The 27,402-nt window shown below is 45.5% G+C and overlaps 1 protein-coding gene across 1 annotated transcript in view; it reads right to left on the reverse strand.

The window, feature by feature from the left end:
- PROK2 (prokineticin 2) overlaps positions 1-27,402 on the reverse strand; it is a 510,818-nt gene that overhangs the window by 299,261 nt on the left and 184,155 nt on the right. The window contains exon 2 of the mRNA XM_069643845.1: positions 7,741-7,866. Coding sequence (XP_069499946.1) covers positions 7,741-7,866 — 126 coding nt within the window. The remainder of the gene's footprint in view (positions 1-7,740; positions 7,867-27,402) is intronic.

Raw genomic sequence — 27,402 nt, forward strand, 5'->3', positions numbered from 1 at the left:
ATTATACTACATTATTGCAACAGCAATCCGACTACATTTGGACAGCGCGAGGTATCGGTAACCCTAAAACCTAACAGTTTTAGATTTAGTTATTGAGGTGATGGCCATACTAAAATGGGATACGTCATAGGCGCATGTTAAAAGGATTTATTCAACTTTAATGCAGAGTGTTTTTTCTCAAAACAATTGGCATAATGTATACTAGCATTAGATATTTTCATACATTGGGGTAATTAATTAGGCTGGTCAGACCTACCACTTAATTGCTCTGGCACCTCACAATTATGGGGTGCCTTAACGCAAGTCACTTACCTTAAGTCACTTCCCTTGCTATAGGGTATTAACATCAGTTGAACTGTAGATTGGCTAACAATGAGAAATGTAATTACATTTGAAGAAATGTAACATTTGTTTTTCTCTGTTTTCTATCTGTGTGCCTTTCCCACATTTTCTAACAACATTTATCATTATTACTACATTTCGTTGATATTGTATACATTACTGTTATGTTTTTGTCTTTTTACATGATTGCGCTGTGTGACGACGTCATGGATAGTAGAGATTATACTGTCAGCATTTAAGTTGCATATTGATTGTTAAAACATTTCACACAATACCTACATCACAAATTTGAAATATATGTGAATTGGTTTTGTTGACCACCAGAAAATTACTAAGTGCCCTGAAGAAGAGAACCTTTCCACGAAACACGTGTCCGCTCATTGCTTGTCATGCTCATTACAATTATGTCTGTAAAATCCAATATTAAATAGCAACTATATACTTTTTGACAAAGGACTATCATTTTATTCACACCAATATTGATAAAAGCAGTTAAGCTCATTTGAAACTTGAACCCAAAGTGACTATGGCCCTCATTACGACCCTGGCGAAAAGTAACTGACCTGACCGCCATAGCGGAAATAGCGTTTCCGCCATGGCACGAAGGAGTAAAGTGCGGCTAATTATGACCCATCGGGCACGAGCATTACGCCATGGCGGAAGTGCAAAGTCCGCGATGGCGGAAATGTCCCCAAAACGCCCCTCACCGCCGTCGTACGGCGCCCTAGGTGCAATTCCGCCACCCATCATAGCGGTCACCGTAATGAGCGGAAATCGGAAAATACGGTGACCGTAAATATACGGAAACGGAAGTAAAAACATGGGGCCGGAACGGGAAACAGCACGCCGTACACCTATAAAATCAGAATCCCAACACAACCATTACAAATCCGACCCTGAGACACATCCCAACCCGTTAGCTACCCTAGTTAAAACAATCAAAATGGGAAAAGTTGCTAAAAAAGTGTGCGACCGCAAGCGGCAGGTCCACTTCTCCCATGAGGAACTCACCGTGCTCACAGAGACCCTCCAGGAGAATGCTGCCGTCGTCTTCTCGACGCAAATGACCAGGACGGCACTTGCGAACAAGAAGGCCATATGGGCCCTGGTGGCACAGCGGGTAAGTGCGGTGGGGACCGCACCCCGCAACCCACAGCAATGCAGAAAGCGATGGGACGACTTGCGGATACGCGTACGGAGCATACTATCAGCCAACCGTAACATTGCCACAGCTACCGGGGGAGGATCGGAATCACCCATCAAGTTGACCCCCTGGGAAGAAATCTGTGCCTCCACCATTGGAATGGAGAGTATAGAGGGAGTCGGAGGGATGGAGAAAGGAGTGCAGACATCCGAAGAATCAGGTAGGTGGGCCAAATAAAACAATGCTAAATCCACAATGTCCAATCATGTGAAGTACCATGTGTCCACATAGTGCAACAGAAACACATGTCCAGGAGAACGTCCACATACATTGGCCTGATAGCGCACTTTAAAAGTCACATTAAATACAGAAATAATTAAAAATCCTAAAAACACCCTCTACACGTGCAGCATGCACACCCTAACTGCAGGCTGCAAAACAACTGCATCCTCAATCCACACAAAAATGAAACCACCTCCAAGGCCCTGACCCAAATCACCCTCAGGTACCACCCCAATGCATGTGATACATTGCCATTCCAATTTCCACAGACCCATAAATAACGCTCGCCCTCCTTTACTCCACCACAGGGTCCGATTCAAACGACGACCTCCAGGACACCCCTACCAGCACACCTGCAAAGAGGGCCAAGACCAACGGCCAAAGACCCTCCACCTCAGCTGCACGGATCAAGACACGGCAGCAGCACAAATCAAGTGGTAGCACACAGGAGGGGACTTCAACAGGCACCCCAGCATCAAGCATGCCCACAACACCAGCACCACAGGTCCCCCCAATGGATGCCACAGAAGGCACTGCTTCTGGTGGCAGCAGCACCATAGGTGACACTGCAATAATGGCAGCATGCTCCGACACACAAAACGGTGCTGTCGATGTAGGACCCATCCATGACCTGTCTCAATCCCCCTGTTTGTTTCATCCCGTACACCATGAGGATACCACGCAGGGGCACCCACAAGACGACGACTGGCCATCCCCCACAAGCCCTGTGGCAAGGCAACATGAGGTGATCAGCCCCTCTGTGACTCCACCGCAAATGGCCATGGCCCAGCAGAGGCAACAGTCCCTCGACCAGGTGATCGTGCAACAGCAGCAACTGGCCACACTCCTCAAGGAGCATGCTGATGAAAGTGTGGGTTCTAAGGCAGTCATAGAAACATCTACTGAGACACTTAGGGCACAAATGGAGAGAAGTACAGAGACACTAAGGGTACAAATGGAGAGGAGTACAGAGACACTAAGGGTACAAATGGAGCGAAGCACCGAGAGCCTGAGGGGGGAACTGCATGCGACGTCCAAAGACGTATGTGGTGAACTTGCCGCTGTGCGCCGTGTGCTCACGGAGCTCTCACAAACCCTTAGGGACATGCATGGACGTGAGCAGGCAGAGACATCATCCATTGCAAGTTCCGTCCAGGGCAGCCCCCAACGTAGATCTGGGAGGAACCTGCGCTCCACAGGCAGGGGTGCCCCTGATACCCGGAGAGGGGGCTTGCAATAGCGTCTGCCCACTGACAATGAGCATCTTTGGACACTGGTGTTCGGGGGGGAGGTAGGAGGGTGGAGGGGGGGGTGTTGGGCTTTCTTGGGTGGCGGGTCGATGGGGTGTGTAAGATAATTTCACATATGCTATAAACATTACATAATCACCCAATGAGATGTGTGGACATTGATCTTTGTGTACGAGGCCTTTATTGACGTACAGTCCACATTGTGCATGTTCCAGACACACACAGTGCCACAAGTCCCGTGTCCATGTATCAGCCACCAGGCGTGAGTGCTAGAAGCATGAATCGATGATATTTTGACAAATTTCACGGGCCTCCTGTGCCTCGCGGACTCCTTGAGGTGCTGCCACATCCCCACCCTCATCATGACCATCTTCAGGTGCTTGCAGTTCTGCGTCAGGGGGCATGGGCACATTTCTACGTACGCACATGTTGTGTAGCATGACACATGCCATGACCATCTTTGCAACTTTCTCATGGCGGTACAGGAGTGCCCCGCCGGACCTGCTGAGGCAGCGGAAACGAGCCTTCAGTAGGCCGAATGCCTGTTCAATTACTACACGGGTACGTGAGTGGGCATGGTTGTAGTCCTCCTCATGCTGGTTCTGTGGGTTCTGGAGTGGTGTAAGGAGCCATCTCTTCAGTGGATACCCGGCGTCACCTGTATGTGGACAATAAAGGATGTTTGTGGAATGACATTGCTACGTACGCATCCCCCCCCCTTCCTGCCAGGTCATTGCCGCATCACATACCCCACATTATCATGCATGAAATGAGACTCACCGAGTAGCCAGGATCTGTTCCCTGCGTGTCGCTCCATGTAGCGTGGTATTGTAGAGTTCCTCAAGACCATAGAATCATGGGTTGATCCAGGAAATCGGGCACAACAATGTGTAAAGATCCTGTTGGAGTCACACACCATCTGTACATTGAGAGAATGATATTGTTTCCGGTTGCGGTACTGGGCCTCCATGGCATGTGGGACAACCAATTCCACATGGGTGCAGTCGATGGCACCAATGCAACCCGGTATGCCGGCCAGTGCATGGAATCCCACTTTTGTGTTTGTAATCTCCTGCTCCGAGCGTGGTAAAGAGATGTAGTCGTCTGCGTGCTTCAGGAGGGCATCGAGCACTTGCGATAGTGTCCGTGAGAACAGTGGCTGTGAAATGCCATGCAACTGTCCGACTGTGTGCTGGTAGGTGCCTGTGGCCAGGAAGTGCAGTACAGACACCACCTTCAGTAGGGGTGGGATGGCGGTTGGGCTATCTATCATGCTGACAAGGTCAGCGTGTGTCATGTTCACAATGGCGGTTATGGTGTCCCGGTCCAAACGGTAGAGGGTGTGGATCTGCTCAGCAGTGAGGTTGAACGGATGAGCTCGGAGGCATGGGATTGCGGGCTGCCTGCGTGGTGGTAGTGGCTGTGCTGGTGGCCCTTGCTGGCCCTGCCTTGCCCTCCTCCTCCTCCTGCATCTCCTCTGTGCGGCCGGTTGTTGTTGTAGTTGGTGTTCGTCTTCTTCTTGAAGTTGTAGTACTTGCAGTGCTATCAGGTCCCCCAGGGCCAACATCGCTAGTCCTGCCGGTAGCATTTTGGAGTGGGTGTGGTTGTGGGAGGGGGTTGGGTGTGCAATTTATGTGTTTTCAGCCTGTATAGCCTCCGCCTGTGGTGATTCATTCCACCTGTGCCAGCTGCAATCCCCTTTGTGCGAGCACGTCCCGCACACAACGCTGCAATGTGACGCATGGCATCTTGCTATTACAATCATGTATTTAATCCCGATGGCAGTGAAATATTGGTTTATATGTTCATTCTGCTATGGTCCCATTGTTTCACATACTATCTTTGCAGTCGCGAACAAACTTGTGAAGGGTCAGTGGAATGTAGTACTCGATTAACGGTGGACCCTCATGCAGCACTGTACCGAGGTTCACCGACGGGCGGGGCGTCCCATTTGTGAGTGAAGCCAGTTGCCATTTTCACACACTGCCGCACTACATGGATGAATTTGTGATTTCAAGCGGTCACAGATGCCTTTTCGACGTGATGTTGCAAATGAGGAATTCGAAGGACAGCGCTTTCGGTTTACAGCTAGCGGCGAGGAGACGCCCACAGGTCTGACTGCAAATATAACGTTCTATTGTTTAATGTCCTTGGGACAGGGGCCATGGCGAGAATGCAATGATTGATATGAATAGTATGGGATGTGCAATAGCGTAGTGGACGATAAGGCAGGACGTTCCCAAATACATGTTACTTCACAACACTAGAATTCCGGGCTGGAGCACAGTGGATTTTGCAGACTGCATTACGCACAGACTCAATGGAAATTTCAAATGTGATGTGAGTAAATAATCAGGCGTTTTTATACCGGGATGAGGGAATGATGTATGGATGCATGGACAGATGATTTAATTGAGAGTTTGCCATGTACATGGCTTTTTGGAATCTATCCCCTTCCCCTGCGCTATGTGATGCAGAGCTGCCATAGTGGGACCATCGTCTATCTGCCCTTGTTGAACCCTCCCTGTCTCGACGCGCCTTCAAACACTTGTGTCTATGCACGTTACTAATCCCATCTAATGGATTCTGTTTTAACAGACGCATGCACACAAACACTCGTTTGTAATAGTGTTTTCACCTCGATTTATATAGTTATGATTCGCAAGTGATTTTTGGGTGGGAATCATCCTTTTGAGTGGGCTAGCATGCATATGGCTGTAGATTTAGTGTGATCATTGAAGTGAGTAATACAAGTGAAGTTCTGATGCCCATACTATTCTTTTTCATTTCATTTGGGTGACAGGTATCTCCTCCCCTTTTGCCGCTGCCATCTGTATGCCACTCCTGCAGATGGCTTTTACTCCCGACACCTGCTGCTTCGAGTTAATCAGTGGAGCACCATTACGATCTTATGGGACGATCGCCAATGGGCCACATGCCCTTACGCAGTACTAGTGGCTAGGAGCTACATTTCAACCTTTCAGCTGGACTAGTGCCTACCTAATGGGACGGCCCTGCGGTTCTAGGCGCTTCCATGTTGCCTTTTTGAACGTGAATGTAGCCCCTGTGTACCATGAAGGAACAGGGCGTCACACAAGAAGAAGCTGGTCATTTATTGCGGATGCAGCACACAGTAATGTGAAATATTTTGGAGTTTATGACCTAATTGCTGTATGGGCTTGGTGAATTTGATGTGCATTAAAATTTGATTCTGATATCAACCGTGTAGCGTTATTGTTTGCAAGTAATGTAGCATATTCCTATTTGTGGAGCGATGTATTGTGAGTAGATCTGCATTGGGTTCCGGCTTCTGAGTATAGTTGCGTGGTACTGTACTGGCCGCGTTTGCCTACGAAGCCCAGTAAGGTCAGGGATGGGGGCTGCCATTATGACTGTTTTATTGCTGTCATGCTCAGGGGCGGGGGATTAGCTTTTGTGTAACAGATGCCGGTCAGCCAGGTGGATTGGTGGAATGATGTGATTATCAGAAAATGGCTGGTCACAGGTGCCTGTGTTTGCGTGCGTTTCTTGGAGGGAGACTGAGGTCATGTCCATTGGAATAGCTTCTGTATTCGTGCCATCTGTGCCCTGCAGCTCCCATTGGCCCCTCTTGAGATGAGCCTGGCTGCTCAGTCACTCTGCCAACTTGTGTGGTACATGCTTATGCTGATGGTTGGTTTGTTTACTGGCAAGGGTACAGGGCTGGTGCAGTCTCCCTCAGGATACTGCTTTGAATGTTGCCTTACACTGGTGTCAAGCGATGGGGGCCTGTTGTTGTTTTGTCTCATGTTTCAGTTCATATTGCTGTACTTGGTCCTTCACATGCCTGTGCTGCATCAGTACGGCAATGGTGCCATGCCAAATATGGATGGCCACTCACATGGCACTTGGGGCCCCTAAATTCATTTGTTCGTTGGCATGCATGGGTGACTTGTACATTTCACTGGTTGCATTGTGTAACTTCATTGCACCTACGAGGAGTTGTGCAATGTGGGCAGGGAGTGGTGTACAGGCACTCAGTAGGGCCATTTACGGTTGGTTCACGATGCCGTAATTCTCACCATGGCGGAATGGTACTTTCCGCCATGCTTGATGGCGTTGAGTAAATGTCCGCTAGGGTCAGCATTCGCGTACCGTTGCGCCATGGTGGTAATTACGGTTTTGCATGGCGCGCGTGCGCGTACTTGGTGCAGTTGGCGTTGGCGTTCACTACGGTGTCGCTAATGGCATCGTACTTTACGGTGACGGGTCATAATCGCACCGAGCGGTATTCGATGGCGGTATTACATTTCCGCCATCGTTTTTCGATTTCCGCCAGGGTCGTAATGAGGGCCAATATCTTTTGAAGCAAAACGCTAGGGTAGTACCCCATACCCCATTCAAGTATCATGCGACACAGGTAGAGATTATAACTAGCTTTCTAGCGCATTGATCATGATCCTTGCATTTATGATTTTCATTATAAAAAGCAAAGACTTCAGTATGTAAAAATCAGGGCATTAACGTTAGAGTAAAAGAGTGGAGTGGAAGAGGACATATGCTTTAAAAATATAATAAGAAAATCAAGACGTCAAGAATTAAAATAACATAATACATTGGACATCTTGAGAAACAGCAACCCCAAGCATGGCATTTACTATTATGCAAGAATGTTTTATTGTATACTAAGCATGAATATCTGTAGACGTATTGCTGCAAGATCACAGGTTGATAGATACTAACTTTATAGCTTAAAGGATGGCAGTCATCTCCTTCGGTGCCCATTGGTGTGCACATCCGCAGACTTCTAATCCAGAGACTGACAGCACAGCACATGCCTCCCCCACACTGTGGATCCCTTTCACAAGCCTGCATAAAAGATTAAAAGGAAAGTAGGAAACTAACATTTTAATACAGTTTCACATTCTGTACATACGCATTGGCTATAGTATGGTCAATCTTAGAAAGGGCACTTGCAGTAAACAGTTCCTATGTGAATTTATGTTTATATTTATATAAAATGATTTATGGATTTGTTTACTTAACAAACAAATGTCCAAATTTGCAGGTTAAATGTCATGCAAATTAATTTTACGGCACGACACAGATTCACTTTCTTGACTAAAACCTTCAGTAGCAATTAAAATTCACGATATGAATGAAATCTCCAAACAACCACCAGGGCCATTCTGTAGTTTGCTGAATGTTTTCTCTCTTCAACGTCTTCAACGTCTTAAATCTAATTCTCTTTGCTCGACCTGTGCATGGCCTCATGACCGGCACTGAACTACTCTTCTTTCAACAGATAAAGTTATACATTCATTATTCTAGTGTTCATCCTGTTGTGTCCCCTTAACTTTCTTTCTCCCCCCTTTCTCAGCTGCTTTTTCCTTCGCAGTGATAGAAGTGCAGAAGGAGTAAGGCCCCGTCTGGAGCAAAGTACACATGTGTCTGCCCTGCCTGATACATAGACTCAACAGGCACAACAAGAGGAGCAGGGTGGTTAACAGAGCAGTACTCTGATGCAAACAGGATTTCCGGCACACCAGTGACATGGGCATTCTCTTCAAGCACTTTGGCCCTCAATTGGGAAAATGTTCCAGGCACTGAACCAGTGGTGGAAGTGGAGAAAAGGAACTAGTGGTACTCTGGCTGCATCCAAAAAGGAGGGGATGATGGGAAGGGTGGTAGAGGCAGGGCAGGGCAGGGCCGTGTTTGAGGCTGAAACATGTCTGGGGATGCTTGTGGTCTTGTTTAGAAGGAATGCCTCCATGCAAAAGCATTTTTAAACCCTGCTGGAGTGGTAAAGACACCGGGGAGAGAACCTGAGTCCCTGCACACCAGCTCAGAATCATGTGCGAGCAACACACAGCCATTGTCTGAGGAAAGCAAACAGAAAAAGGAGCCAAAGCTCCTCCGGTGCCGCTGCCTATGCTGCACACCACACACATCAGTCTGCCCCGTAAGGAGACCGGTGCAGCTCCCCTAGACTTACCTCAGGGGTGACACGGTCAGACCCTCACACACAATGTGAATATTGTACCCCAGCTGCCATTTTCGTTCTGCAGCAGTTGGGGCTTAGTTCAACACATGAAAGCTTTGTTGTATGGAACAACTCCCGGACGGGGAAGTTAGGGCCAGATTGGACAGGGACAACAGACGAACCAGAGGATAGAGAGGGGGTTAAAAGAAACCCCAGAAAACTATAAGTTGTGGAGTGTGTGGGTGACGTCAGAGGAGAAGTGGCAGACCAAGACCCCAGCAGGAAAAAGGACGATGGAGGGGGTTGAGGAGGCGATTTCTGGTGCAGATGAGGCATTAGTTAGTGAGTTCAAGCAGTACTCCATTGTGAGTGTGCGTGAAACGGTGGCGATTGTGCTTAGGAGAGGAGTGCATGAATGTGAAGTGCTTGTGAGAGTGAAAGAAGGGTGTTTGAGTAGTAGTGTGGAGGAGGGAGTAGTATTGTGGAGGAGGGTGTAGTAGCATAGAAGGGGGAGTAGCAGGGTATTGGAGAGAGTAGTAACATGAAAGGGTGGAGCCAAGACATGGAAGGAGCAAGAGACACCAGAGGGACAGAAGAGAAAGACACAACGTATAGAGAAGGTGGGCAGGCAGAGTCGAAGAGAGTAGAGAAGCAAGAGGGGGACATCAGGGAATGAGAGGGAGAGGAGTAAGTGGCCTTGATAGGAAGAAGACCAAATTGGGCACAGTGTCTAAAAGGCACAATTCAATGTTCCTTTGCAGATAACTAACTATTGGATACTGTGAATATTCAGATCCAACACTCACAAGGGGGGGGGGGCGGGGCGCACGTACAAGCTAAAGAAGTAACATAGTAACATCCAAAGTAACATGTAGGGTGACATCACAACGCACAACACACGCATATCACACCTACATTGCACGTAGTAGGGCGATGCACAGGGAAGGACACGCGTGAAAACACAGAACTTATATGTGTCCTTAATTAGTCATTAACTAGGGATAGGTAACACGGCTGGCCCAATGAAAAGTACACATGCAGCAATAGTAATAGTTTTATATTTTTCCTTGCTTCTTTCGATTTTTTAGGGGCACACGTATGCACACTTTGGTGTATCTGTACACATGGCTTTTTATTTGTTGTATTAGTATAGGTGGAGCAGAGTTTTTGTTTTTAGGTTTTATTAATCATATATTTTTAGTTTTAGTATATGATGGCAAACAGAGCTAGACTATTAAATTGAGGTAGGTAGAGGTAGGATTAGGAGTAACATAGAAGTGTAATACGTTTAAAGGGTTATGAATTTTAATGAAGACCAGACAGAAGCCATTATTATTTGTTTGAAAGGCCTCAGCTTAGAGCAGAATTGAAGTTCTGCTGACACTTGCAGAAACACTAGATCAGCTCACCAGGGGTGAGACACCAAGAAGCCCACAGTGTCTAATTAACTGTTGCAAAAGGAAAAGTTTCTCATGGGAAAATAACTGCAGCCGAACTCCAGGTGCAGTCCCACACGATTATTTGAAGGACAACGGGCTAGGTACCAAGGGCCCTGCGAGCAAATACAGTAGCAAAAGAGAATTAAATAGGAGAAATTCAGTTCCACTAATGGTGTCCTGCTCACTTTTTTCTACCTAGAGCTGCAGGATGAAGATAGGACACAGGGAGAGAATGGATGCAGGGGGCAAGGGAAGAGGGAATTTTCTATGCTGATGACACCCAACTATTCCTTTCTTTCTCTTCCTGCTCCTCTGATCTCCATCTTAAACTCTCTACAAGTCTTACTGCCATTAAAAACTGCATGTCATCCCGCTTTCTTTCTCTCAATACTGATAAGACTGAAGTATTATTCTTTCCCTCCAATACTCTTCCTCCTCCCTCTCCTCCACCTTTCATTCACTTTCCCCCTCTAATCTTCCTATCTGTGCCCACGCTCGCAATCTAGGCGTTCACTTTGACTCTTTCCTCTCCTTTTCCCACCATATTTCTCTTACCTCTCGCGCCTGTCGCTACCACCTCTTCAATATTCGCAAAGTACCTTCCATGCAACAAAACTTTTAATCTCCTCCCTTATCTTCTCTCACCTCTTCTATTGCTCCTCCCTATTCTTTGGACTACCTGCTTCTCATCTTGCTCCTCTCAAATCTATCTACCACTCAGCCGTCGGTACCCTCTGTCTCCTTGCCCCGCAAGACTCCATCTCTTCTTCGCTGTCCTCCCTTGGCTGGCTTCTCTTTCACTACCAACTTAAATTTCATTTCCTCTGTCTGGTCTTTAAATCTCTCCATGATCTGGCTCCCCCTTCCCTCTCCTCTCTCCTTTCTTTCTATAAACCCTCCCGCTCCCTCCGTTCAGCCGACCACTTCCATCTCACCGTCCCCCCTTCCCCATATGCCTCCTCACGTTTCCGCTCCTTTCAGCTCCTAGCCCCCCTGCACTAGAACTCCTTACCTCTCTAAATCCGCTCTATACCTACCTTTTCCTCCTTCCGCACTTCCCTGAAATCTCTCCTTCTTCCATTCCCCGCCATGAAACCTTCCCCACCTCTTATTCTCTCCCTTTCCGTTGAATCTTCCCAATGATCCTCTCTTCCCTCCCCCTTCCCCTTATCCTCCCTCATTTTCACCCTTATACCCTTCCTATTTTTCCCTCCTCATTCCTTCCTCACCCCACAGATTAATTGCTCTACTTACTGTTTTTATTGGTTTGATTCATGATTGTAAATTGCTTCTACTGTTTTAATGTTCTATGTTTTCTGTTGTTATAATGTAAAGCACTTTGGATGAAAGCGCTATATAAACACAATAAATACAAATACAATACAAGAGGGGAACCATCAGGGGATTGGGATATGGTGTTTCAGGGGCTGTAATAACACTCCGGACCTTGTTGCTGTTCCCTCATAACCCCATTGAATGGATCTGGTATAGTATCCTGTAGCTTGCGCTGTCTCTAACAAAGAGGTCCAATCCACATTGAGAGATGTATCAACTTGTATATTAGAGGATGCCAACTAATGGCATGCCAGAGTTTCTTTAGGTCCGAGATATAAAGATGTAATTGAGGGGAGGGACGCTTGAGGGTCATGATGTCACAAGGGGGTGTTGAAGGTGGTCTTCCAGGACATTCTTTTATCCAATCAGAACATGTAAAGTATAAGATTGTACAGGGGTCCCGTGACAACTGACAAATTATGTATTAGCACATCCCCAAAATTGTAACGATTGACACATTATGCTAATATGTGATTTTCTTGTATAAATACTGTAGCCCTTCTGGGCAGAGTTCAGAATGCATTACAGTTCAGGTCCATGAAGCTGTTTGTTCTCCCATTTGACTTTTCAATAAAGCTGAGTATTTTCATGCATGGTGTACACTTCTTTTGGATTACTTTTGTGTTTTTCTTAAATCACCCCTATATGTTGTTGCATTGAGGTTGAGTTTGATGGAATTGTGGATTTAATAGAAACCCGACATCATAGTAGTGTTGTAAGGGATCTCCTCGTAGAGGAAAGGTGGCGTTGTTTTGATGAAGTATTTTCTGATTTCATGAGTGCTATGATGTCATAGTAGTGTGCAAGGGATCGCCTCAAGATGACGTCATTTGCAGTTGAAGTGTTATGGAATCTTCTCGAGCGAGAAAAAGCTGTATGCTGTTTAGAGGTAAAAAGGGGATCACCTCGGTAGAGGAAGGGCAGCGTGGCGTAGATATTGTGTCGGCCCGATGAGTGCGGGCCAAAACTTGCATATAGTCTTGAATTGTAAGTGAGTAGTATTTGTGGAAGGAGTATATTGTGGTTAGGATTGTGGACGTAGGGTTGTGTATGAAAGGATGATATGGAGATGAGAGAGCAAGAAGTGAGTGGTGTGATGTGTTGATGATGCATTTTTATTTGTGTTATATTAGGATTTGAATGTTTTTCTTTCGCTGATGGGGAGCCAGTGTGCCTCTCTTCTGGCAACAGTGATGTGGTCACATTTAAGTAGGCCAAAGGCAGACCTAAGGGCAGACCTAAAGGCATTGTTCTGTAAAGTTTGTAATTTATAAAGATGTTTTTCAGAGGTGCCTATCAGGAGAGCATTGCAGTAGTATAACTTGGAGCCAACTAAGGCACGAGTGATGTTAATGCAACTGTTGGAGGATAAGAAGGGTCTGCTGGCGTTGATACATTTTTTAAGTGTATGCTGCTGACAGCATATGTAATCCTAGCCATCATTCACAGATGCCTCAGCAAAACCGCCCAAGCTACTTGGCCCACAGATTATCCAGATCTTCCTCCAACAGACTTACACGCCTTGCCCACAGCAACAGACTTTTCATCCCAAGATATAAATGAGCCAAAGCGGAGGGCCCCATGTCCCTGTTTCTGCTGCTTTGCTTTGAAACTCCCTCCTGGAATGAGAGCTGAACCATCTTTCTCCCGATTCCAGAAACAGCTAAAGACGCACCTGTTCATCTAGCCTTCCCCGGTCAATTTTCCTTCCCTCCCCTACTTTTTTCTCTCCCTTGTAATGTTTTCTGCCTGTAACTAGAGCCTAGGCACCCTTGAGTTAAGTGTGCTCGTATAAATGTAAATAACTATAATTATAATAATCATGAACAAATTGAACATGACTATTTCATTCACTGAGAAGGTTATTGTGTGCTTCACACAGGTGTATATTATACATTGGCTGCAGTACTCATAAAAACATTTTGTGCACATACCACTCAGCGAGGCTTACCATTGTACCTAGAGCTATTTTTGTATGAGCTATAGCTTTTGTTGGTGTGGATGCCATGGATCAAAGATCACACGTTCCGACTGCCCACAGAATTTTTATTTTAAACAGCAGTAAAAAGGGAAATAGTGTCTGGTACCGTCATCACCATACCACTTAGAAGCAGCAGTCACAAGGAAGTACTTGGTACTTTTACAGGGGAAAGATGATGAGGGAACAAAGTGGTGCACTGTATTGTGCATTCACCCAATACAGCATTTGACGAACTTGACTGATGAAGAAATGTTTGCAGACTATGAGGAAAAGAGGGAGTTAATATTTCAGATATGCATATACCATGCCAGGTGACGGTAGAACACAGAGAGGTCCCCCAGAAGACACACATTAGAGCATCAAATTGGCACACACACAAGCAGATCTGAGCAAGGTACCAGCAAAAATATATAGTCCATAAAGAGGTTGGCACTTTTCCATATCCTCATAAAAAAATGCTGGGCGCTGCCGCACTATCACCATTCGAAGTGGGATTTCCCATCTCTCTATTCTGATCCAATATGTAATACTCATCTCAAATACGACTTCATCATCTAATGGATCATCTCCAAACATCTCTTTGTCTGTGACGTCAGTAAATCTATACCCTTCCCCACTGCCACTTACCGTTCTCCATGGCCTGCACTCATCATTGGTTCCTTCAAGCATGGCTAATTCCCCTCGACAAATGGGATAGTTTGTTCCCCCTCTTCGTCCATAGGTACCTGCGGCCTGTACACAAACTCATTAGGTATCCTCAAAATCTTTCCCACTAAGCTGGGTAGCCATGTCAACAAAATGCATACCCCATTAAGAAAGACTTCTGGCTCTAATGGCATTTCTCGCAGAGCCATTTTCCCTGTAAACACCATTATAAATTCACCCACGTTTAGATAATGTATCCCTGGAGTGGAATACACTATGCCTTCATCAGTAAAGGAAATTGTCATGTTTAGCTTGGTCATTAAACCTCAGCCCAGAATATTAACCAGTGTCTGCCTTGAATACAATAATGGAACATACATGTCACACTCTCCTATAGACACTGATAATTCATTAGTAAAAGGAGCTCTACTTGTAGCTCCAGAGAAGCCCTGAGCATTCATGGCATTTCCTGATAACGGATATTTTCCCTCTCGTATACATAAGCAAGTTGCTCCAGTATCTACTAAAAAAGAAAAAAGATTTGCCTCCTATGGTAACATCAACCCTTGGTTCCTCTTGCGGGTTCAGTGTCACTGATAGTACTGTGCGCTGTCCTATTGTGGGTGCATGCTTATTCCCGTATCTGTAAAAGGACTTCCTCCCACGACAGTGACACTCCCTACTGTAGGTGTCAATAACTGTCCCGTGTTTGCACTCTGCTGTATCGGTACCGTAATTAGCACCGAGGTCCCTTTGCAGCACCCTACTTTAACGGCTGGTAAAACCAGCCGTTAAGGTCGGGTCCCGCAAAGGGACCTCGTAATCAGGCGTTAAGGGTTTAACGGCGCCAACACCTTTTACGGTGCCGTTAAACCCTTAACGCCAGGGTCATAATGACCCCCACTGTCTCATCTTGGGCAAACCCATCCCTATTTTGTGAATTATATGCTGGAGGCTAAGCTGTCCCCTCTCTTGAGAATTGCCCATTCTGTACATACCCTGGCTCCCACATGTACACGCGAAGTGCCCTGTCATGCGACATGTCCAACATACAGGAGGGGCTCGTCTGACTTGCCCCCCTTAATTAAAACCTCTTTGCACATTTTGGTTATCATTCTGCACATTCTGAAACCCGCCTTGGTTGTTTTGGAACCCACTTTGATTATTCTGGAAACCACCTTTCCTCTGAAACCCATTCCGTTGCCTTGCGGTGTGAACCCATTCCCTCCTTGATCTGTTTGGGGTTGACTATTTGCCTGTGATGTACCCACTGCTTGCTGCATTCCCAGCCCTTCTCTGCTTGTCAGACTGCCCCTTCTATGGCATACTTTGAAAATTTCTTCTGAACTAACTTCTCGAGTTTTCTAGCATCTTCCTTCTTATTTTTTTCTCTCGCAACAATCGGCAGTGATGCACGATAGTCAACTGTATCTTTGCCCATGGCTTTGCTTCCATTCCCACTAATTTCTTGAGCTGTCTCTGTACCTGTTCTGATAATCCCTGACACAAAATGTGATAAAATACTGGCACTGATTTCCCCCACAGCTCCCTCATTTCCGATGTCCACTGTTCCTAAATACTTTGAACGTCAGCAAGTGGATCTTCGTCATCTTTCATTTTATGTGCGATAATTGCACTGTAGAGGTGGAGCCAAGTACCCCCACTTAAAGCTCCTCCCCCATGCTGCCTATATGCTCGGAGCCACAGTGTGAGACATGTGCAGTGCCAGTGAAAATACCTATACCAAAGAGAATCTTAGAAGTAAGGTTCCCATTATGAAAGCCATATATGCATTCACGACAATATGATGGCCATTTGAATGAAATCCCGGAGAAAGTGTGAAAACAGAGCAAAAGAGACATTGTGAAGAAGCAGAGCTGACACACCCAGAAGAGATGAAGAGACAAGAGAACATAAATATTATATAGGCTCTAAAGAGGAGGTGTTAAAGATGAGCAACATTTCGGGCTTGAGATGAAGATGGTCATGCTACAAAAATAATGAAGAAAATATCAAGTCATTTTACAATTGTACAGATGCAATAACAGTAACACAAGTAGACAAAGGGCCTCATTACACGGAAGGCGGTGAGCCATGGCGCTATTAGCGCCATGGCTCATGCCGGTAAAATACCGGCACCGCCTTGGCGGAAAGGGGATTTACCGCCCCATTCCAAAGTTGGAGGGGCGGTAAATCCCCCTTCCGCCATTGCCCTTCCCCATTCCCATTTCTGCCCCATAGGGCTCTATGGGAATGGGGAAGGCGCTAATTACGGCACCGCAATTTTGCGGTGCCGTAATTAGCTCCGAGGTCCCTTAGCGGGTTGGTTTTTAACGCCTGCAAAAAGCAGGCGTTAAAGCACCAACCCGCTAAGGGACCTCGTAGTAAGGCGGTAATGGTTAACGGTCACCGTTACCATTAACGGTGGCCGTTAACCATTACCGCCTTCCGTGTAATGAGGCCCAAAGTATTCTGAAAGGCTGGCTGTGTAGTGAATACATAGGAATGTAAAGACTATGGGCCTCATCACGACTTTGGCGGTAACCCTTAAATCCGGCGGTAGCGCTATTACCGCCGGATTTAAGGGTCCGCCAAAGCAGGACTTCGGCGGATTTCTCCCCAGCTCTGGGGAGAAATCCGCTGAAAATTCGCGCTATTACCGCCGGCGGGAAATCCGCCGGCGGTATTAGCGCGAAATTTCCCCATTGAGCCCAATGGGGAATGGGGCATTCCCGAATGGGCTCAATGGGGAGTGGGGATTGACATTACCGCCAAACTCATGATCCGGCGGTAGGGCTAATACCCGCTCTAATAGCGTTACCGCCCAAGTCGTGATGAGGCCCTATGGATGATTCCACAACGTACTTTAGCAGACCTGGATCCCGTGAGCAGAAAGATTTTTAGTGTGTCGCAGTTAGAAATGGAAAACTTAACTATGGAGGTGAATCAAAGAAAGGCTTTGTTGGCCCAAGACCAGGAAGTCAAGGCCAACATGGGCCTGAATGTTCGTACAGTAGTTACAGAACGTGTGAAAAGAACAAAACTCCTGTCTTAGGTGAGGAGCGAGAACATTGAAGACGTCAGAGCTTCATCATTTAACAGTATTTTAAATGCTGCAAGACTCTAAAACATGGTCTGCAGTCATGTGGATGGATGAAAATGGACACTAAGACGAGCTGCATCGAAACCAAGAAGACAGAGTATGCCTATACTCCCTCTTATTCTCCAGAGCAAAAAACATTTCCAAGGCCAAGTTCAAAGCCTTAATTGACTAGCAGGCTACAAGAGTGATGATAGATGACAAGCTAATTGGTGGGAAGCTATGGTTATGACCAGCCCACCAGCACTTGGGTGCCAGCTGTGTGTTGCTTACGTGTGTGGAAATTACAGAGGAGTACGGGGGTGCCAACCAATTATAGAGGTCCACGTAATAGAGAGCCCTATAGTTTGTATAACCAATGGGACATTGCGTATTTGATGACGTTCGTAGAAACCTGCGCTAGAGGGGGGCTTAGCTGCCCCACCTGATGTTAGAGACCCAATCGCCTTCCCTGAAAAGTATAGAATGCATACCTAGATGTTCCCTGTAAGCTATCACCTTCCCGAGTAGGTATTTGTAGTTTTCCATGTAGGTAGATGTCAATGATGATGAGTTTTTGGTATATGAACTGCATTTTTTATGATGTGCATTGAGTGAGAAGATCGAGCAAGTTCATTGATGTTCGTTGGAACTCCCTGTTTTAGATAATTGATATTAAAACAGTCGCACTTTGCCAACTTTCTGAGTCTGTTTGATTATTGATGTTGGACTATATTCTGCATCCCCATCTTTCTCAAAGTATTGCTACCTCGTCTTAAAGGGCTGGGTCGGACACCCCAGTTCAGCACCCATATCTGACAAATCAGGATACTGTACCCTGAGTGCTCTACAAACATCTGCTCTGCAATTATTAAATGGCTCTACATCATGACATGTGTTCTGTGCTGTGCACTTGAGTACTTGTCCAAATGTCATCAGCCTTTTCCACAGGAATGGCTGCTAGGAGACACTTAATGTCCCCTATTGCCAGAGTATTTCCTCCTGTTATCTTTTCTAGCCCATAAGTCCATTTTCCCACACCCGTCGTTAAGCTAGGGAGTTTACATCTTATATTATCCTTGTCCATTTGGGGCCAGCGGACATACTGCGGTCTGGTCCCTCCTTTCCCCAATAAGGGAACTGTGTGAACCCAAATCCGTAATCAACTCCCATCGTCTGCCTATCCCTATTGGGGACAATGGTTCCTGATTGCCTTCTATCTGGCAATGACCTCAACCTGTTCACATATGGTGGCGATTCCCCCCTCTCACTATGTGATCATCCTTTGGGTCACTCTGGGTATGCCATGGGATCTGGCGTCCTATCTTTAGGCTGCTCTATATCAGACCATCTCACTTCCTTGTCTGTCTGCAAACATCCCTCAGGACCGCATGCACTTTCTTTCTCCTCCCCACGGAAGGCTTCTCTGTCTTCGTCTGACATGTCTAGTTCCCAACTAGTATGGCTTTCATCCTTCTCATCCCTATTTAAAGTCAGCTTGTCTAAAGACAAGGCTCTATGCTCGAGACTAAACAGGCTTTCTTCCTTGTCTTGCGACTGGGCAACTATAGATCAATCTCCTTTTCCTCTACTTCCCGATTCACCCTTTGCCCTCATCTGATAACCTTTATCAATCCTATCTCCGATACCTCCTATCTCAAAATTCCCATCTAGCTTTACTCTAGATGGTCCTGGCATTGCTCCCTGCGATGGGATAAACTCCTCTATGTCGCCCCATGATATTACTGGCCTCGGTTCCATCAGCTCTTTCTCAATGCAATCAATATCGGGTTCCCTCTGTCTCCTTTTTTGCTCAATTTCTTCATCTAATTCCCTTCGCTTCTTCGCTTCCCATCTAACCCTTTCCTCTTCTTGTCTTTTTTCATCCTTTCTTTTGTTTGCTCTGTGCACTTCCTCTTCCCTTCGTCTTTGCATTCTTTTATTCTGTAATTTCTGAGCTTCTTCCTCTTCTCTCTTTTTTTCTAGCCTATCTTGTTTTTCGATTGCTCTCTGCCTGTTATCATACTTCCTTTGCTCCTCTGCCCTTTCTTCCTTTCTTAGCTGCTCCTTCTGATACATCTGCTCTCGTCTTTGTCTACTCTTCCTTTCATACTCATCTTTTTCAATCGTTTCTTTCGTTCCCTGTCTTTTCTATTCTGCTCGTCTTGATCTTTCCCTTGCCTTACTTCCTCGATACCTTTCCCATCGAGCTTGAGCAGTATCTATCCACCAATCCATTTGTCCTGTAAGAGCTTAACCTTGTCAGCTCTATCCTCTTCTCCTTTCCATCTCTTAATCTCCCGTTCCATATCTAGGGTCACATTTGGTCGTTCACGTTTCTCCTCTTTGTCTTGTAAGACCTTAAATGTCTCCTCTTTTCCTTTAGCCTTTTCTGAGCAATCATGACTGCTGTAAGTAGGCGGTTCATGTATCGGATTACTATATCCTGTCACCACCTTTAATTCCCTTAATGGATACAATCCTTCATCTTTTGCACTATAACCATTTACTTTGGGTGAGGTAAGGGAAGCAGAAGGCTCAGCACCTTCCTCCCTACACTGATTAAGCATCCAGTCTTCAGGAGGCAGATCTTCCCATTCCCCCAGTACATTTTCCAGAGCTCTAAACTAGCTAGCCTTTTCTCCAATTTCTTCCCTGTGTATGCAGCGTGCAAGTACATGGTCATGTGTTGCAAAACCGCTTTTGACCACAATACCCTTTGTGGCCATGGCATGAACATTTTATCTGCTGTACACTTGACCCGTTCCGCACTATACTGATTGAGCTTGGATGCATGTTTTGGCAGTGTCTTGCACAAATGCATCAGTGGAGTAACATCCCCCATTGCGACAAGCCTCAATTGACTGTCAATGCTTACCGTTGATTTACACAAAATACGTTTGAGAAAAATACCAAATATGAGCATGTACTACCTTCGCCGCTCAAAGCCTCTACTTTCTCAGTTACTCCAATCTACCTGTTCAGTCGGCGCCGACAATGACTACAAAGATAGATAACGTTTTCCTCTTTATCCTAAAAATTGTACTTTTTTCGTTCCTCGGCACATTTCTTAAACCACAAAATACACAAACAAACAGAGTAGTTGACTTTACATATATCTTGTCATGACACTCCTTTTCTCTTAGCCCCTAAAATACTCAGACGGGAGTTTAAATCATTTCCTCTCATAGACCTGTATATGTGCCGCCTAAGTACCCACTTGGGTTTTGAGATGACTCCTTCTAAAATCTCCTTGAGCTAGGACCCTGGTCTCTGTCTCTCCTCGTTATATATCTCTGACGCTCCTCATCACATATTAATCAACACCCCGTTACTTTATACTTTTACCACAATCCCCATTCCCTTATTTTTCCAGTGCCCTCAATCTACTCACCATTAGCCTTTCACCTCCTGACCCTTGGGATCGTCTCCTCCTCCAATCAGCCACCGTCATCTTTAGTCCGCTCAGCGCCTGTGGAAACCACAAGGGATTTTGTGAAAGAGGGACCCGTCCCACCTGTATTGTCTTTTCTTGCAAGGGTTCTATATCGGCCGCTCTCCACAGGAAGCCTCGTGATCCTCCAGCTAAATGGCAGAGGACGCTCAATGTTCTGAAAATTCTAAAAGCCTTCTGGTCGATGGATCAAAACCATCCTCTGCTACAAAGTGAACCAAGAGGTCCTTTAAGATGAGTTATTATTTGTGCCCTAATCTTGAATTCTCCCTCATGGTGAAACACCACTGCTGCACCCATATGTTGAACTCCCGAGTTCTGGTCTATCATTGATGACCCATCAACAAAGACCCTATCACCCTCCTGTAAGAGCTCTTCTTGAACCATTGTGTCTCCCTTCATGTATCCATGTCCATGTATGTAGTGCAATCATGCACGTTATCTCCTTCCTGTAGTGGTAGTGCTATGAATGTTGATGGATTCATGAGGTGGTACCTCACAATTTGGATAGCTGGATTTCTCAGTATTACCTCATAACCTGAAGCTCGTTGGATGGTCAGCGTCGATTTTGATTTGTCCGAAATGGCAAACACTGCATGCTCTACATAGAGCATCACTGGACATCCCATGGTAATCGTGGCTAATTTCTGTATTGCTGATGCCACTGCTGCAAGCGACTGTTTGCATGGAAAGTGTCCCTGCATTACTGAATCTAGGGGGACTGCTATAGTAGGCCGGTTTGGGGCCTTGCAGTTTCTTCTGAGTGAAGACAGCTGTCATCGCTTGGCCATTAGAGTGTGCAAACAAGGAAAACAAATTTTTATAATCTGACCTTGCCAAACCAGAGGCAGTACTAAACGCCTCTTTTAACTCCCTAAATTAATCAACCATCTCCTGAGCCCTGGCCAAGGAGTCTTTTGCTTTCTGTGATTCCTTCAATCCCTGGAGAAGGGGTTTGGTATATGTGGAATAGTCAAATATCTATGACCTACAATAGTTGCACAAGCCACGAATTGCTGCATATCCTTTAATGTGTTTGGTCGTGGGATGTGCTGTATTGCTGTTGTCCTTTCTGGGTTGACCATCCTACCCTCTGCTGATATTGTCTCTCCTAAATCCACTACTTCTTTTTGACAATATTGCAGTTTGTCCATATCGATTTAGTATCCCTTCTCTGCCAATAATGTAAGCAGTGTAACCAAATCCTCCCTACATTGGTCCTCTGTTGGGCTGAATGATAAAACATCATCAACATATTGTGTCACTGTGCTATGTATCTGTAAATTACTCAAGTCCATTTGCAGCACCCTGTTGAAAACACTTGGGGATTCGCAATACCGCTGTGGTAAATGCATGTGTTGGAACCAGATGCTGCGATAGGTAAATGCAGTGAGATGCTGTGAGTTGCAACAACAGGGTTAGGTTTTATACCTAATGGGGACCAATTACATTCCAAAACTGTTAGAAACAGTCTTCTTAGGACAACATAAACGGTTCCTTGGGAGAACTAATAAATGCAATTCTTACTATCATAAGCATCAAGTAAAAATTGGAGAACAATGACCTGGCTGTCCCTGGTAGAAGAACACCCTGTCCCTGACAGGAGTGCATAGCCCTAGGTGATGGATGGTGCACCATCTATCTAATAGGGATAGGAGAAGGAAACTGTCCCTCAACACTACTACTCAATTGGATTAGATACATTGTTTCTCCCGTGGTTCTTTTAATAAAAAAAGAAGCACATAGAACAAACCATTACAATTATATATATTTAAACAGGCATGGCTGGTTATTAGATATTGTCTGGATCACAAATTGAATGGAAAGTTATTTGAAACCTGGGGGTTTCTGCTACTTTTATTCACCAGTAAAGGTTAAGTATACCAAAATAAAATTGGTTTGTTCTAATGATTCTTGGGTAAAGAAGCCTATGTCCTCGGGCCACCTTAAAAGGCTCACGAAACATGAGTGAATATTAGTCTTGTGGGATTATATCACCCTTATTTATCTGGGATATCAAGCAGATCACGAGAGCACTTGTGACCCAAAGTGAGATAATGTGAATCAGGATGTAATGGAATCGAAATGCATTTTTTAAATCAATCACTGTACAATGACCTGGTTTAGTGGTGATGTTACACAAAATGCTGTCCGGATTCGCTACTACTGAAAACGCCACCTCCAGTATGTTATTCAATGGGCAAAGATCCTGGATCATCCTCCACAACCCTCCCTTTGCTTTCTTGACAGGGTAAATGGCCGTGTTACATGGGGACTCTGAAGTTTGATAATGCCCTGTCACCACAGGGCCGATATTGTTTCATATATTCCTTTGTCTGCCTCTCTCGACAGCGCGGTACTGTTTTACCTGGTGTGAGAAGCCTAAGGGTATCCTCATACCTACTGCCCTTGGATCCTCGATTAAGGAGACCAGGGAAAGGCCATCACTTTTGGATCCTGGCCCTGGTGGTGGAGATGCAAGGGAGGATCACCTGGGTGGAGGGTCCTTGGAGATTGGGGTGAAGATATCCGTCGGCGAGACATGATATCCCCTTTTCTGGTGAAAACCACCCTTATCCTTCCCCTGCCTTTAAAGACTGTTGCCAGTCATGTCCCCTCATTCATAAAACATAGTACTGGGACGAGGAAGAGGTGACTAGGAGTAGTGCACACTAACTTGCATTTCACAGATCTGGTACTGAGACGAGGACAGTTGTGAGGGTCAGGCATGTCCCAATAACTATGGTCAGGCAATTGGAACTAAGAACTCACACCTGCAACCTGTTAAATGGTTGCAGGTGTATAAAAGGAGAGAGGAGCAGCAGAGAAGAGATCCACTGGGAAGGAGAGGCCAGCAATCCGAAAGTGGAGCAGGCAGAATATGGGCTGGTCAAAAGGACATCAACTGCAGAAAACAGGAAGTCATGGAGGCCTGAGTGGGCCGCAAGAGGGTCCGGAGCTGTGCAGATCCCAATGCCGTGGGAGAGTGGAACACAGAGACTTTCCTGATGCTGCTGACCGCTGCAGGAAGGTCTGGAGGAAGTGAGCTTTGCTAGCCTGAACTCCTCGGGAGTGAGAGAGGAGCCAGCAAGAACCCAAGAGCAAAATCTGAGCACCCAGAGGAGTGGCCGTACACCGGTGAGTAACAGGCAGACAGAATTTGCGAACAAAGTGAAACGAGTGAAAATCAAAACACTATTGGATTGTGTGAAAGAAAGGTGGTAAAACTAGAAATACCACAAAGGAAAGTGTGTGAGAGTCACATGTTGGTTAAAGCAAGAAGCTGTTAAAGTTAACCAGAAGCATATGTGGACTTATAACACAGGGTTATCGATTGTGCGACCTGTGATGGGTGGATCGTGTGGTCCAGCAACTGTGCCTAGACTGAGGAACCCTTACTTGGAGTAAACCAAGGGAAGTCAAGAGGCTGAGGCTGAGGCTGGTCGGCCTAGGATTGTTGAAGTGGCAGAAAGAAAAGCCAAACTAAGCAAGTTGATTTGGCTGTGAATTTGAAGCCAGAAGAGCTGCCTATATGGGGAAAGGGAACCCTGAGACCATTCTGTGGAACTGTGCTGTACTTGGGGAAGGGAACGCCAAGACCATTCTTTGTAACTGTCTTGAACTTGGAGAAAGGAACCCCAAGACCATTTTGTGGAACTGTGTTGAACTTGGGGAAGGGAACCCTGAGGCCATTTTGTTGGAACTGTCTTGAACTTGGGGAAGGGAGCCAAGAGCAAGCCAGGAGCTGGAAGAAGCTCAGAACTTTAGTTTGAACACCGTTTCTTTGGTTACTATATCCCTGCACATTGTTTAGCTTTAGTTCTGAGGGCAAGCATAGGTTTTGAACACGGACAGACTTTTAAGTTGAACTTACTGACTCAGACTATCCTTAGTTTGTTTAGGTAGGGAAATCCTACCTTAGTATAGGGCAAGTTAGGCCTTACACCATCCTGACATTTGAGTTAATAAAGATCTTTTATTTGAACTTTGAATCTGTTGACTGTGTCTTGCTTCATGATGCTTTCACACGTGGTAATATTTCGCCTTCTTTTAGCTTAATGTGGACTGCCCCAGCCCCTTTCAGCAAGCCTACATGACAATTTTATGTAGTATCCCCACAGAGGCACGATATTTCACGGTGATTGACTTGAAAAATTTGTTTTTCTGAATCCCATTGCATAAGGACTCCCAAGACCTTACGTCATTCACATTTCATCAGACAAAGCTGAAGAGCACTCATTTGACCCAAGGGTACTGTGAGTCTCCATCGATCTTTAATAGAGTCCTGCAGAATGACCTAAGCAAAATCGATTTGCAAAGTGTTGTGCAGCAATACATAGATGACATTCTAATTTGTAGCACGACAGAAGAAGAGTGTAGGCAAGATTCAATTCAGTTAATGACTATCCTAGCAGACAAAGGATATGAAGTAGACAAGGAGAAGTTGCAATATTGTCAGGAGGAGGTGTTGTACATAGGTCAGTTAATCTCTCATGAGGGGAAGAAAGTCACACCTGAAAGAGCTGAAGTGATTATAGAAACACCAAAACCACACACATTAAAGCAAATGCAGCAGTTTCTGGGATTGTGCAACTATTTTTGAGCATGGGTATTTGATTATACTTCATACAAGAGACCCCTTTGCAGGCTTTGAAGAAAGCCCAATTGAACAAGGAAAATATACAATGGACTGAGGAAATAGAGGGAGGGTTTGAGGAATTGAACAAAGCTATTTGTACAGCTCCAGTTTCAGGAATTCCCAATTATTCAGAGGAGTTCTTCCTGTTTTCGCACATGAATGGAACCGGTATGACAGCGGTGCTTACACAGAGAACTACATTAGGGTACAAACCTCTGGCATATTATGGTGGGATTTTAGATCCAGTTATAAGAGGCCACTTTCCTTGCGAACAATTGCTGGCAGCAGCCACGTTCTCTATTGAGAAGTCTACAAGCATTGTGATGGTGTGTTCCATGACTTTATTTGTTGAGCATGCTTTGATTGCTGTTTTGGAGAAACCTAAGGGTACGTGGACATCTCAGAGGGCTTCTGCTTATGAGGTAGTTATATAAAATCCAGCAATAAAAATAGTCAGGTGTAAAATAGTGAACCCTGCCATGTTTGTAGCCGAACCTGGGACAGAGGATGAGTAAGTGAATGATTGCTCCAATTACGAGGACTTCTATGATGAGATTCCAAGGGTAAAGGAGAATGCTCTAGCAGGGGTCACGGGGGTTCTCTTTTTTGACAGGTCTTCAACAATTGATCAAACTGATGGGGAAAGGCATTCAGGTTCAGCTGTGGTAAGGCACAGAGCTAATGGGTAATTTGAAGTGGTAGCAAGTGCAAGACTGCCGTCTCACTTTTCGGCACAAGCTACAGAATTGGTGGTGCTTATTGTCCCGCTCGAGAAACCCTCAGGGCAGGAAGTAACAGTGTACAGTGACTGCGCCTACATGACATCAACCGTGCATGCAGGGCTAGCATGTTGGAAAAGGAGGGGCTACCTCCAGACGGACAGCACTCCAGTGCAACAAGCAGCATTATAAACAGGCTTATTAAGGCACTACAACTCTCAGTAGCGATCGCAGCAGTTAAATGTGCAGCACATACTAAGAGAACTGATTTTATTTCACGCGGGAACGTAGACGCAGAGGTGAAAAAAGGTTGCATATTCACCAGATATTCCATGTTTTGATACTCCAGATGTAAAAGAGTAGTCACAATTATGATTGTTTGTTTGTTTGTTTGTTTGTTTATTTTATTTGTATGGCGCTCCAAACCCGGAGGTAGAAGGGCGCTTAAGAATATGGTTACAGTGTGCATACTTCGTACAGGTTTATAATATATACATATATATACAGTGGTTAATAAACAGAACATATGCAGTGCGTACAATATACAATTTGTAAATTAAGGGTTTAATCATTTGTCCATAGCACAGTTGATGGAAGTTCAAGGTAGTGCTCCAGAGGAAGAGCAAGAATTGTGCAAACGGAGGGGGTGTTCTTTATCCCCCTCTGAAGCTTTGTGGTGACAGGACAGCACTGGCATACCGGTGATGCCTCTAGCCTTATTAAGGGTAGCGCTTGAACAGCTGCACTACCCTTCACATGTAACTAGGGAAAGCCTTGTAGCAGCTATTGTAGAGGACTGGTTTGTACCGAACCTGTTAGAACACCACACATTTTATGTCGTAAATTGCATTGTATGTAAAATGTTTACCGTGGGGACACAATGCGAACAATTAGAGGAGTGATTCCTCGACCGAACGGTCCTTTTCAGCATTTACATATCGACTATGTTGATATGCTGCAAGTATGTAGTGGATATATGTATATGATATTGATGGTGTGCCCCTTTTCGAGATGGATTCAAGCTGGTTTATGTACAGTCCCTGATGCCACTTGCGCTGCAAAGTTTTTAGTCTGAGAGGTTTTTCCTAGTTGGGGAGAATGTGCGGTGCTGAGATCCGACAATGGTCCCCA

The sequence above is a fragment of the Ambystoma mexicanum genome, chromosome 2p, assembly GCF_040938575.1.
Source record: "Ambystoma mexicanum isolate Mex_15411 chromosome 2p, UKY_AmexF1_1, whole genome shotgun sequence".
In the NCBI taxonomy this organism is placed as follows: Eukaryota; Metazoa; Chordata; class Amphibia; order Caudata; family Ambystomatidae; genus Ambystoma; species Ambystoma mexicanum.